At 40.4% G+C, this 15,061-nt stretch overlaps 1 protein-coding gene across 1 annotated transcript in view; it reads left to right on the top strand.

The window, feature by feature from the left end:
• dnah7 (dynein, axonemal, heavy chain 7) overlaps positions 1 to 15,061 on the top strand; it is a 343,519-nt gene that overhangs the window by 198,383 nt on the left and 130,075 nt on the right. Inside the window, exons 43-44 of the mRNA XM_060828125.1 lie at positions 3,301 to 3,455; positions 8,607 to 8,797. Coding sequence (XP_060684108.1) covers positions 3,301 to 3,455; positions 8,607 to 8,797 — 346 coding nt within the window. The remainder of the gene's footprint in view (positions 1 to 3,300; positions 3,456 to 8,606; positions 8,798 to 15,061) is intronic.

Below are 15,061 nucleotides of genomic sequence, written 5' to 3'. Positions count from 1 at the left end.
CTGGTATGTCTTTCACTGTGAAAATTGATACAAAGTACCTATTCAGTTTCTGTGCCATTTCTTTATTCTCCATTACTACTTCTCCAGCCTCATGTTCTGTGGTCGCAGGTCCGCTCTTGTCTTGAGAATATCCTAAAAAATAATCTCTTGGGTGGCACGATGGCTCAGTGGTTAGCACTGATTGAGTGGCGTGATGGCTCAGTGGTTAGCATTGCTGCCTCACAGTCCCAGGGACCCAGATTGGATTCCCACATCGGGTGACTGTCTGCGTGGAGTTTGCACATTCTCCCCATGTCTGCATGGGTTTGGTTCAGTTTCTGCACACAGTCCAAAGATGTGCAGGTTAGGTGGATTAGCCATGGTAAATGCAGGGTGATAAGGTATGGGTGTAGGTCTGGGGTGGGATGCTTTTTGGAGAGTCAGTGTGGATGCGATGGGCCAAGTAGCCTGTTTCCACACTGTAGGGATTCTATGATTCTTACATTTTTAAAATATATATCACTAGCTAACTTACTCCCACATTTCATCCTTTTCCCCACTTATTGCTTTTTTGGTTGTTCTCTGTTGGTTTTTAAATTCTTTGATTTCCCACTAATCGTCACCACATTATATGCTTTTTCTTTTGGTTTTATGCTGTCCCTGAATTCCCTTGTCAGCTTTGATTGCTTCAACCTCCTCTTAGTTTTTTTTCCCTGCGGATGAATTTCTGCTGTGTCCCCTGACTTACCTCGGGAAACTCCTGCCATTGCTGCTTCACTGTGCTCCCTTTAAGCTCCCCTTCCAATCAACTCTGACAAGCTCTTCCCTTAAGTCTTTGTAGTTATCTTTACTCAATTGTAATACCATTTCTTCTGATTCCAGCTGCTGCCTCTCAAACTGTAGGGTGAATGTTATCATATTATGGTCACTGTGTCCTAGGGGTTCCTTCACCTTAAGCTCCCTTATCAAGTCTATCTCATTACACATTGCCGAATCCAGAATTGCCTGTTCCCGAGTGAGTTCTACCACAAGCTGCTCCAAAAAGTCATCTTGTCGACATTCCCATGAATTCTTTGCCTTGATCCGTTACTAACCTGATTTTCCCAGAACCCTGCACATGAAGTGCACCATGATTATTTTAATAGTGCCTTTCTTACATGCCTTTTCTATCTCCTGATTTATTTTCTGCCCGACATCCTGACTACTTCTAGGAGGCCTGTACAGTACTCCCTCAGTGTCTTTTTTTCCTATGTGGAACTTCAACCCTATCCACATAAACTCTGCAGCTCCTGACTCTACCTGTTCTTGCTATCAGTTTAATTTTATTTCTTATTGACAAGGTACCCTGCCTGATGTTTCAGTAGGACATGTATCCTTGGATATTTAGTTCCCAGCCCTGTTCCACTTACAACCACATCTCTGGGATACCCTGCCAATTTCAGTCTGCGATACCTTGTTACCTTGTTTACCTTGTTTCGTATGTTGTGTGTATTTATATACAACAGCCTCAATCCTGCATTGACACACCCCTTCTCATAGTTGTCCCCTTATCTGGTGTGCCTTAAGGGCTCTCTGCTGAACCTTTGGTCCTCCCCTTAAACATTTTCCATAATTTCCAGGAACTGACACCCATCACCACCATTTCACTATTTAGTGTAAAGTCCTACTCACAGCCCTAGTTGTATGATTCACCAGGACCTTGGTCCCAGCATTACAGAGGTGGAGCCCATTCCATTGGAACAGCTCCTTCCTTCCTCTGTCCTGGTGCTAACGTTCCATGAATTTGAAGCCGTTTTTTATCCGTTACCAATCTTTGAGCCATACATTTACCATATTAATCTTATTGACCCTGTGCCAGTTTACTTCTGTCTCAGGTAGTAATCCAGGAATTATTACCTTTTTATTCTGCTTTCTAATTTGGCCCCTAGCTAGTCATCCTCCCTCAGTAGCACCTCTTTTCTCTTTCTACTAATATCATTATTACCTATGTGGACTTTGACACTGGATCTTTCCCCTCTCACTCCCAGTTCCGCTGAGCCCAGATGAGATATCCAGAACTCAGGCGCCAGGCAGGCAACACAGCCTTTGGGACTCTTGATCCTAGCCACAGAGAACAGTGTCTATTCTCCTGACTATATTATCCTCAGCTACATTTCTCTCTTCTTCACCCCCCCCCCCACCCCTTTTTAATGGGCATCCTGTACCATGGTGCTAAGACCAGTTTGCTTACCTTCCCCATAGTCTCCTGCTCTCATCCACACTGGGAACAAGAATCTCAAACCTGTTAGACCAGTTCATAGGCTGAGGCTCTTTAAGAACTATCTCCTGGATCCTTTGCCCTCGCTGGTATTACACCCTTCTGTCCCTGACCAAGGACTGAATTTAAGGTAGTTAATCTTAGGGTTGTGACTGCCTTCTGAAAACACAGCATCCAGGCAGCATTCCCCTCCCTGATATGTCACATTGTGCAAAGCTCTGTTTCAAGCTCATCAACTCTGAATCTCAAGCAACCAACACTGAATGTGATCTCTTATTCCTGAGTTTTCTTGAGGCAAGCAGACCAAATTAGGAATTTTCTCATTTCTCTCTAAATAACTTGAACATGAAAATCTAGGCCTGGCTTGTAAATTGACATCATCCTGAAGGAGATGAAAGGGGTGTTGACGAGGTAGTGGTTTGCACAGTCACAGTGGGAGGGGATAATGGCATATTTAAAGAAGAGGGGACACCACCCAAGGAATCACAGCCATTAACAATATCAGCCAACAAGCAGTTTGGTGGGAAGAAGCTCAATGGAGCAGGAATTAGATAAATTAGCGCGGGGAAAGCCTTTAGAGAATTTTGATTTGTGGGAAAAGGAAAGGAAATAGCAGAGATGGCTGAATAACTGGACTTCATGACAAGTAGATCCATCAATTGCTCAAATTGAGGGAATACAGAAACCAATGTATAGTTTACCTGTGCTATATCAAGTATACTTTCATTCAAATAATGATTATTATCTAATCGTGATTGTCTAATCTGCCTTTAGTTATTTCAATCCTGGCACTTACATTACTCTTTACATTTTGTTGTGCTGCTTTATGTTTAGTTGTGGTTTGGTAATTATGCTATTTAAAGTAAAATGGCTTTTTACTTTACCTCACAAAGTACAATGAAGACTGAAATCTACCCTACTTTAAAATATGCTAAGTACTCAAAATCAATATATTGTGACACTACGAGTCTGTTTTCTGTCGAGGTGTATTCATACTGGTTTAATTTACATTTGACTGTAAAAATTAGAACATTCATGTTATAAAAAATGTTTGCATCTTGCAGGAATGCTCGAAGATGGCCACTAATGATAGATCCTCAAGGTCAGGCAAATAAATGGGTAAAAAATATGGAAAAGGCTAACAGTCTTCATGTAATTAAGCTCAGTGACTCGGACTTTGTCAGAACTTTAGAAAATTGCATTCAATTTGGCACTCCTGGTAAGTCACAAATATGCAGTTTGTAAACTCTGTCTAAAGAAGATGCAATTTACTGTAAAGAATCCAATCCTTTAAACCAAACTTTTGAATTGACATACAAATATGAGTGTACCCTAATCTTTCATTATTTATTTAAAATAGTGCAATCACAATAAATGCATATATTTGACCAGGACTATGGTGAGAAATTTGAAAATTAATATATAAGAATAAATTGTTCGTGAACTGTCATGTTATTTTGAAAGAAAATAATTCTCATTTTCAGTTTGTACAAATAATAGATAAAAATTAAAGGATCAGTCAGTTTAAAGGAAACACTGCTTCATGTTTCAGAACTTAGGCACCACCTCAATAATGTTATGTCTAGCAGGAACAAAGCCAGAAAAGTGTGGACAGTATATGCCAGAATTTCCATCATACTATCAAACAAAGGATCTCAATAAATTATACCTCAATATATCAGACCTATTGGCTTGGATTTTCCAATGGCCAGTCAATTGTTTCTGAAGCATAGGTGGGAGTTGTGCATGGGAAGGGTAGAATGAGTTACCCTGAAATTGAAAATTCCACTGGTCAATTCTCTGGAATTCTCCAAAAGTATTAATTTAATTCGAAGGATTATGCCGCTGTTAAGTAAATAGTTACTCAGGAAAAAAGTTGATATTTTAAAAAACAAGCCTAACTTCTGAGTAACTACTAAACAGCCACCCCAACCTGTGCACATTTTCCCCTCTTCCTAGCACATTAACCTTACACATACCTCGTAAGTACACTTTCACAGAAGCTGTAAAAGTGACTGTGATGCTGGACCTATAATCTATAGAATAAGGCAATTGATGCTGTGAAAGAAAGGGGTTCTTGTTTGCCTTCCTTTGATTCTTCTGCATTTTGATGTATCTGTCAGAGTGAAAGTACGGTTCTGTATTTCTGAAGGAGCTTTGATAAGAATCTTCTGTCAGATACATGGAGCTCTTTTTTTGTTATGTAAATGAGAATGAGTGGAGTGGAAATCTGCATCATACTACTTGAAAAAGCCAGACCATTGAATTTAACACACTGTGAATATTAGAGACATTGTTCCAGCACCAATTTATAATAAACATAGGCAAATTACTTTTTTAGAAGAATACTCTTCCAATATTGTTAACATTTTGGTAATATGGATGACATTTCCTCTTCAGCACCTTAGTATAAGAGTTTTCATGGAATGTGGCCAGTACATGAATTTGTGATGAGTGAATCTGTCCATTAGCCTCTTTACCTTAAGCTGAAGAGATAAATCCATCACTTTTTAGAGTCATAGATGCATAGAGATGTATAGCATGGAAACAGACCCTTCGGTCCAATCCATCCATGCTGACCAGATATCCCAATCAATCTAGTCCCACCTGCCAGTACCCAGCCCATATCCCTCTAACCCCTTCCTATTCATATACCCATCCAAATACCATTTAAATGTTGCAACTGTACCAGCCTCCATCACTTCCTCTGGCAGCTCATTCCATATACGCGCCACCCTCTGCGTGAAAACGTTGCCCCTTATGTCTCTTTTATATCTTTCCCCACACACTCTAAACCTATGCCCTCTAGTTCTGAAGTTCCCGACCCCAGGGAAAAGACTTTGTCTATTTATCCCATCTATGCTCCTCATAATTTTGTAAACCTCTATAAGGTCACCCCTCAGCCTCCAAAGCTCCAGGGAAAATAGTCCCAGCCTGTTCAGCCTCTCCCCATTGCTCAAATCCTCCAACGCTGGCAACATCCTTGTAATCTTTTCTGAACCCTTTTAAGTTTCACAACATCTTTCCGATAGGAAGGAGACCAGAATTGCATGCAATATTCCAAAAGTGGCCTAATCAATGTCCTGTACAGTCGCAACATGACCTCCCAACTCAATATTCTGACCAATAAAGGAAAGCATACCAAATGCCTTCTTCACTATCCTATCTACCTTTGACTCCATTTTCAAGGAGCTATGAACCTGCACTCCAAGGTCTCTTTATTCAGCAACACTCCCTGGGATCTTACCATTAAGTGTATAAGTCCTGCTCAGACTTGCTTTCCCAAAATGCAGCACCTTGCATTTATCTGAATTAAACTCCATCAGCCACTTCTCAGCCTATTGTCCCATCTGATCAAGATCCTGTTGTATTCTGAGGTAACCTTCTTTGCTGTCCACTACACTTCCAATTTTGGTGTCATCTGCAAACTTACTAACTATACTTCTTATGCTCTCATCCAAATCATTTATATAAATGACAAAAAGTAGAGGACCCAGCACCGATCCCTGTGTCACAGGCCTCCAGTCTGAAAAGCAACCCTCCACCACCACCAAAGATCTTCTACCTTTGACCCAGTTCCGTATCCAAATGGCTAGTTCACCCTGTATTCCGTGAGATCTAACCTTGCTAATCGGTCTCCCATGGGGAACCTTGTTGAACGCCTTACTGAAGTCCATACAGATCACATCTACCGCTCTGCCCTCATCAATCCTCTTTGTTACTTCTTCAAAAAACTCAGTCAAGGTTGTGAGACATGATTTCCCACGCACAAAGCCATGTTGACTATCCCGACTATGCCTTTCCAAATACATGTACATCCTGTCCCTCAGGATTCCCTCCAACAACTTACCCACCACCGATGTCAGGCTCACTGGTCTATAGTTCCCTGGTTTGTCCATGCCACCCTTCTTAAATAGTGGCACCACATTAGCCACCCTCCAGTTTCCAGCACCTCCCCTGTGACTGTCGATGATACAAATATCTTTTTTCAAGGTGTCACCATCTATTTCCCCAAATTCTATATCTTCCATACCCTTTTCCACAGTAAATACTGATGCAAAATATTCCTTTAATATCTCCCTCATTTTCTGTGGCCCCCTTGCTGAACTTTGAGAGACCCTATTCTCTCGCTAGTTACCCTTTTGTCCTTAATGTATTTGTAAAAACTCTTTGGATTTTCCTTAATTCTATTTGCCAAAGCTATTTCATTTCCCCTTTTTGCCCTCTTGGTTTCCCTCTTAAGTATACTCCTGTTGCCTTTGTACTCTTCGATCTATCTTCCTTCTTTTTCTTTACCAAACCCTCAATTTCTTCAGTCATCCAACATTTTCTATACCTATTAGCCTTTCCTTTCACCCTAACAGGAATATACTTTGTTTGGATTCTCGTTATCTCATTTCTGAAGGCTTCCCATTGTCTAGCCGTCCCTTTACCTGCGAACATCTGCCCCCAATCAGCTTTTGAAAGTTCTTGCCTAAATTGGCCTTTCTCCAATTTAGAACTTCAACTTTTAGATCTAGTCTATCCTTTTCCATCACTATTTTAAATCTAATAGAATTTCTTGAGCTGATGCAATTTTTTTATTTGTACAAATGCCAAACCAGAAATACATTTTTCTGTTTATTGTCTAAAAAAAATCTCATTTTTTGACAGTCTATTATTTTTGCATTTTTCAAACTATTCTGTAGAATTGTAAATTTAATGAATAGATTAGATATATTCCTAAATCAGTTAAATTTCTTTGAGGCTACAATTGAACTTCAGCATAAAACTTTTAGCGTAAAAAAGTTGAGTTATGGAGTCCACTCAGACTATACATGTGTAGATCAGTTTACACCTTTATGCAACAGACAAATATAGAGATTCATTTGTGCCACAACAAAACATAACCTCTAACAGGTGATTGTAAATTAATTAAATAATGGAACAACATTCTAATCAAATTCACATTCACTGTGGTTTGATTATGTGAATATAAAAGAGTATGTTTACTATCTAGCCCATGAGGCTCAATTTTAAAGTACTAACTGGATAAAAATTATGATTTAAAAGTCACTGAGGAGCCTAATGAAAATAGTTGTTCCTGTGTCTTGCACAGTTGCTGTTGGGGTTTATTAATAGCTAGGAGAAAGTGATGTCTGCAGATGCTGGAGATCAGAGCTGAAAATGTGTTGCTGGAAAAGCGCAGCAGGTCAGGCAGCCTCCAAGGAGCAGGTAATTCGACGTTTCAGGCATAAGCCCTTCTTCAGAATTCCTGAAGAAGGGCTTATGCCTGAAACGTCGAATTTCCTATTCCTTGGATGCTGCCTGACCTGCTGTGCTTATTAATAGCTAGAGTTGGTTCAGAGGTACTTCAATGTTGAGATTATGAAAATTAAAACAACATTAAATAATGAACACTAATATACACATATATAGCAGGATTTGAAGAAGTTGGATAAACATGAAAGTGACAATTGCAAAATGAATTCAAGTAAATGAAAAGTGAAATTTGTCTAATTATCCATTCAGGTGCGGTCTCTGAGCACTGCAGGCAATTTACTAACACTAGCAACCTGGTATTTTTAGATGGTAATGTGATCAAATGTAGAACCATCGAACAAATAAGATGATATGTCAAAAAGATTATTTTAAAATGTTGTATAGCCTTTTGAGATCTTATTGAGAGTTCCTTCTTAAGTTTGTTCCTTTTGACTTGAAAAAGCTATGCTCTGTTGTTGGAGGTGACTGAAACAAAGTCTAATTTTGTATATACCTTGGGATGTTACTCTAATGAAAGTAAACACTAGGGACAAAAACTTCTAAATGCTTTGAAAATCATGAAAAAGATTAATGTAAAACTGGGAAGCATTGATTCTAACAATGAAAATCTGAAGTATAAAAAAAATCATTTTAATTGAAGGCTCGTAATTTTGTGGAATAAAGTGGAAATGCAGTTGTTGAACAGGAAACTTAAGCGATTTCAAAAACGAAATCGGTAATCTGCTGGTATTTAGTGCTGAAGTCTAATTGTTACTGGATTCTTGGTGCAGGAAAATTAGATTGGAAGACAAGATGGATCATAGCTTTGCCTGCTATTGAAATATATGACCATGTGGCTGAAGATGATAGAATTCCTCAAAAAAAGACAATGTAATTATTTCTTTGTAGTCTTATTTCCACCTTTTACAAGGCGAATGGTCTCAACAGAAACCTTGATTATCAGTAGAGAATAGTACATCTACTAAGGTGAGGCATAACATGGATATGGGAACTAAAATGAACTCTTGGTACAAATGAAAGAATAATCATCTTAGAAAATATATCTGTTATGAATCACTATGAAGCTAAATTCAGATCAAATTCAGATGTTAATGAATTAATTTTTCAGTTCTGCTGGAAAATGTTGGTGAGGAGCTAGATCCCATCCTGGAACCTTTGCTGCTTAAGCAAACATTCAAGCAGGGTGGCAGCATGTGCATTCGACTGGGAGATTCCACAATTGAATATGCCCCAGATTTCCGCTTTTACATCACAACGAAACTGAGAAATCCCCATTACCTGCCAGAAACATCTGTCAAGGTGTGAAATTTCATGAAAAATTGTATACTACTTAAGCTTTTGACAGTTTAATTCCTGGTCATTGTTAAGTTTCCAAGCAGTTTTAACACTTAATGTAAGTTTTTATTGAATATCACATGCAACAATTACAATTACACATTTTGGTATATGCATAAAATAATGTTATGGTCACCATCAAGGCTTATAACCTTTATAGAGAAATTTGAAATTTCAATTCCTCTGATTTTTGAATACCAGCAAGTATAAATTGCAGACCCAGAAGGAACTTCTTTTATTTCTCAATACCTTTTACCTTCTGGATTCAATATTTTCTGTTGTTCTTAACGTGAGACTTTTTCACAGTTTCTCCTAACCCTTACCTTATCACAGATTGTTGGCTTACTAACTCAGTCTTTGAATAGTCATCACCTCATGCTCCCGCGAGGAGGTTGAGCAATTCATCATATTCACCAACACATTCCACCCTGACCTTAGATTTTCCTGGACCACTCTGACACCTCCCTCCCCTTCCTGGACCTCTCCATCTCCATTAATGACGACCGACTTGACACTGACATTTTTTACAAACCCATCGACTCCCACAGCTACCTGGATTACACCTCTTCCCACCCCACCTCTTGCAAAAATGCCATCCCGTATTCCCAATTCCTCCGCCTCCGCCGTATCTGCTCCCAGGAGGACCAGTTCCACCACAGAACACACCAGATGGCCTCCTTCTTTAGAGACCACAATTTCCCTCCCCACGTGATTTAAGATGCCCTCCAACGCATCTCGTCCACATCCCGCACCTCCGCCCTCAGACCTCACCCCTCCAACCGTAACAAGGACAGAATGCTCCTGGTGCTCACCTTCCACCCTACCAACCTTCGCCTTATCCAAATCATCTGCCGACATTTCTGCCACCTCCAAAAAGACCTCGTCACCAGGGATATATTTCCCTCCACACCCCTTTCCACCTTCTGCAAAGACCGTTCCCTCCGTGACTACCCGGTCAGGTCCACGACCCGCTACAACCCACCCTCCCATCCTGACACCTTCCCCTGCTGTCGCAGGAACTGCAAAACCTGTGCCCACACCTCCTCCCTCACCTCCATCCAAGGCCCTAAAGGAGCCTTCCACATCCATCAAAGTTTTACCTGCACATCCACCAATATCATTTATTATATCTGTTGCTCCCGATGTGGTCTCCCCTACATTGGGGAGACTGGACGCCTCCTAGCAGAGCGCTTTAGGGAACATCTCCGGGACACCCACAACAATCAACCACACTGCCCTGTGGCCCAACATTTCAACTCCCCCTCCTACTCTGCCGAGGACATGCAGGTTCTTGGCCTCCTTCACCGCCGCTCCCTCACCACCAGGCGCCCAGAGGAAGAACGCCTCATCTTCCGCCTCGGAACACTTCAAGCCCAGGGCATCAATGTGGACTTCAACAGTTTCCTCATTTCCCCTTCCCCCATCTCACCCTAGTTCCAAACTTCTAGCTCAGCACTGTCCCCATGACTTGTCCTACCTGCCTATCTTCTTTTCCACCTATCCACTCCACCCTCCTCCCTGACCTATCACCTTCATCCCCTCCCCCACTCACCTATTGTACTCTATGCTACTTTTTTCCCACCCCCACCCTCCTCTAGCTTATTTCTCCACACTTCAGGTTCTCTGCCTTTATTCCTGATGAAGGGCTTTTGCCCAAAATGTCAATTTTACTGCTCCTCAGATGCTGCCTGAACTGCTGTGCTCTTCCAGTACCACTAATCCAGAATCTTTGAATAGTCATGTTCAGATTTTACTTTCTGATCTCTATTCAGTTTCACAGCTGTGGATTCTTTAATGTCAAAGTCGACAAAATACATTTCTGTCAAGCAAATATCCAAGCTGTACTTTCCACATTTTAACAGAAGGTAATAGTTTAACTCTGCTGTTCTAAGAAATTAATTAGAGTCACACAGCATGGAAACAGGCCCTTCAGCCCAACATGTCCATGCTGACCAGGTTTCCTAAACTGAACTAGTCCCATTTGCCTGCATTTGGCCCCTATTTCTCTCAACCTTTCTTAACTATGTATCTGTCCAAATGTCTTTTAAAGGTTATTCATGTTAATGATTAGTTTGAAAAGTCTTGGCAACCTTTTTAGTGAGTTCATAGTTTCAAAATAACAGTATTTGAATGATTTTAGTTCATTGCTCTGTATCTTTTTATTTGGTCATTTGCCTGGTATTTTCTGCTGTTGTATTGTCATCTAACACCTATAAATTTGCAACTACAGGCTAGCTTAAAGCATCCAGTTTATATTGAACTTGAATTGTTATTATTTATTCCATATTACAAGCTTGAGCTTTTAACTCTCTTGACACATCTTTCATAAAAAGAGCAGGATTTTTTTGCAACAAGATTAGAAGTAGTTTCTAATTCTTTAAGTCCATTGTCAATTCCAGCAGGCTTTTCACCCATCCCCAGAAATGACAACATTTTTTGCTGAAAGATATTTCCTAGTATGGAATCAATGTTATCAATAGGCAATACAGGCACCATCAGAATAACAAAGACTTATTGACTAAAGCACAGTTTAAATTCATTTGACAGAAGGTCACAAGAACAAAACTTCTACCAATACCTTGTATCAGTGCACTTACTGTTCTGTGGAGAGACATTCATGCCTCTGGCATTGAGCTTTAAGCAGATCCTGTAACCCTAAGGATGGTACAGGCAGACTCTGATTTTTGAACATTTGACTTATGAATGCTCATACTTATGAACCACCCATGGTGTAATGTTAAATACGCAACATATGAACATTTCCTGTACTTACGAATGGCTGCTTTGCATTGTGTTCTGAATTGTGTACAAATCAACTTGCAAACAGATTCCAGAACAGAATCTGTTTGCAACCTGATGACTGCCTGTACTTTTTTAGTCTTTTCTCAGACAGCAATGTAATTATTCATCCTCAGATATAAAACCCTTATAATCTTTTATGTTCAGATTCACACTTATGGTAAGTACATTAGATGGAATTGGTTGATTACCAATTCCTCCCTCTGGTACACATTTCCTGGAGAAACATGAACCATACTATCACGGGAGCTACTGCTTTTGGTCTTAACTTTCAGCACTCTGCCTTTAAGCATTCTATCTTACGGCAATAAAAAAACAAATTGGAGGGATCCAAGATGGCGGCAACTCAGCAAGTCTGAGTTTATAGTGCTTCTCCCAAGACCTGGGCAAAGTGGGCCACCCGCCTCTACCACACTCACCAAATCATTTAAAATAGTTTTTACTGAATGTAATTAGTGGTCAGTACAAAATTTAAACAGTCTAGTCTCCTGTAAAAATGACTGGGGGAAAGGAGCCTGCAGCTCTCAGCAGGCAAGAGCCCCTCCCCCACCCTTCCCAGCTGCAGCAGAGGTGTCTGCAGCCGCCCCGGGGGACTTACCTACGCTGGTGAACTTCGCGGAAATAATCTCTAAACTTGATGTGAACATCGATGCTTTCATTGAAGAGTCCCGAAGCTGATGGAATTCACTCCCGGCCGCGCTACAAAAGCATGGCCGAGACATCAAAGAAATTGAGCGCTGAGTTGGAGGGGCGGAGCTAAAGGCTGCGATCTCCGAAATCATAGCAGAATCGGCCATGGATCGGGTCTGGACTCTCGAACAGCAAGTCGAGACATTAAAGAATCACATTGATGACCTCGATTCTCGAGGTCGTCAAAAAAAATTCGGTTGCTGGGCCTGCCTGAACGGGAAGAAGAAGGCCAGCTTACGGCGTTCCTTGTGCAGTGGCTTTCACAGCTGTTAAATCTGGAGGCTGGATCAGGCCAGGTAAGGGTGGAATGGGCCTACCGGGTTGCAGTGCACGGGCGCAGCTCGAACCAACGCCCCCCCCTCCCCCGCCTGGTCCTGTTCCGGCTACAGAGCTATAAGGAGAGGCAGATGCTCTTGGAAGCTTCCAGAAATCTTGGGAAAGATCCCCCAAGCCATGATTTATATAGGATCCAAGATTATGTTATTTCAGGATTTTTCCCCAGCTTTGGTCTGAAAGAGGAAGGCGTTTGATGAAGCGAAGAAGCGTTTAAGGGACTTAAACATTCAGTACTCCCTGCGCTACCCAGCTACACTACGCTTCAGCCATGAAGGGTCCGTGTATAACTTCGGATCACCAGAGAAGGCCAAGAAACTTTTGGACTCTCTTAGATAAATTATAAGAGTTAGTTGATGTTGTTTTGCCCTCCCCCCATGCCGGTTTACCCCCTTTTTTTTCCTTTCATTACTTTACTGTTTAATATTGTCTCCTGGGAGTAGGAAGAGGGGTTTATTTATTTATTCTTTACTTAGCGATTTTCTTCCTTTATATATATATATATATATAGGCCAGGGGGTCTAGTTAATGTAAATGGGGGGAAGGTGGTTACCTTATCCTATTTTATCTTTGTCCTTAGGAGTGGGGTTGTTTTCTCCTGTTATTTTGTATTACTATATTAATTATCATTTGCTGACACTGTAATTTTATATTCATATATGTTCATATATGGTATTAATATTAATCCAGATGTTGGTGTGAGTGGCGGCGGGGCGGGGGGGGGGAGTGTCGGGTAGGGTACTCATTATTAGTTCTAGCTCAGTAGTATACTTGTATTTTCTTTATCCTATTGTGGAGTGCCCGGGTCAAGGGTGGAGCACTGGTTGGGAGAGGTTATAAAGGGTTTTTGGAAAGGAAGTGATGCCCCCTGGGAATAAGGGGGAAGATCTCCATTTAAATATGTTTTATTTTTATTTATTTAGAAATAGTTTTTTTATTATATTGATCAGAATGTATTAAAGAGCCTTTATTTTTGTGAATTTTATATGCTCTATGCTCAGGATGTTTTGGATAGGGTTTCTTCTCCCGGGGGGGCTCTTGGACTTGTCCGGTGATTATGGGTGATTGGTCGATTAAATGGTGCACCTGGAATGTCACGGGGAGTAATTCATCAATCAAAAGGAGGAGAATATCATCAAACCTCAAGAAAGAAAGGATCGATATAGCTCTCCTATAGGAGAATCATTTATTGGATAAAGAACACCTGAAATTACAACAGGGAAAAGATTATTTCCATTCTCTCTTTCTGTGCAAGGAAAAACATTTTGGTAAACTGAGTGGCTGAGGGCCCTTATGGACTTTCAAGTTGGCACAGAATAATTATGGAATATACTCCCCCTGACTTCCTTATAAATATGGTGCACCAGGAGAAAAAAAACAAATTACTCCATAAAATATGGCAGGTCTTCTTGAATTACACAAATACAGATACTTCGGTCATCCTAACAAGGGCCTTTCTTTAATTGAGAGGGTGAACCTGGCTGGTCCGGGGCCCCCTGGGAGAGGAATCCCGCACGAATATGGGTTTTGTGATGATCTGATGTTAACACATTTTGAGCATGTATATCACTGCTCAATTTCTGTGTTATCTGTTGGGTTTTTTTTTCTTTTGAATAATGTAAGAGTTTTAATCATACGCTCTGGTTAGTTGTAGGTTAGATGAGTAGTTAGTTGAGTTTTGTTTTTTTTCTCTTGGTATTTATTTTTTTCTTGTTGATAGATTTTGGTTATTATTTATTTAAAATTAACTGTATATCAATGTTTATACTTGGGTTTTTTTTAGTTTTCTTTTGTAAACGTGTAAAAAAAATTTTCAATAAAAATATCTATATAAAAAAAAATTGGTTTCCTTGAATGAACCCAAGTTTCTGTATATCCTTTTTACTGCTTTGAAAATGATGTATCTTTTCATTATTATTATCCACCTCATTTTAACTTGTGTTTTGTTCATTATCACTCAACCTCTCTCCATATCCTTTTTGAAAGTTTACAAACAATGATTTGCTGACCTCATATGTTTGTGAGTTAAATAATAACAATCAACCAAAAATTATGTTTCCCTTATAATAGTAATGTTACTCTTTTACAGTGAGACTTTATTCTTAAAGAAGTACTGTTACTGTATTCCTCTATTCTCAACACTTTGTTTTCAAAGTTCTGGATTCAACTTCGTACAGGCCAAGTGCGGCACGGTGGCACAGTGGTTAGCACTGCTGCCTCACAGCACCAGGGACCTGGGTTCAATTCCCGCCTCAGGCGACTGACTGTGTGGAGTTTGCACATTCTCCCCGTGTCTGCGTGGGTTTCCTCCGGGTGCTCCGGTTTCCTCCCACAGTCCAAAGATGTGCGGGTCAGGTGAATTGGCCATGCTAAATTGCCCGTAGTGTTAGGTAAGTGGTAAATGTA

This window comes from Hemiscyllium ocellatum, chromosome 7 (genome assembly GCF_020745735.1).
Source record: "Hemiscyllium ocellatum isolate sHemOce1 chromosome 7, sHemOce1.pat.X.cur, whole genome shotgun sequence".
Classification (NCBI taxonomy): Eukaryota; Metazoa; Chordata; class Chondrichthyes; order Orectolobiformes; family Hemiscylliidae; genus Hemiscyllium; species Hemiscyllium ocellatum.
This window is presented reverse-complemented; position numbering and strand designations above follow the sequence as displayed.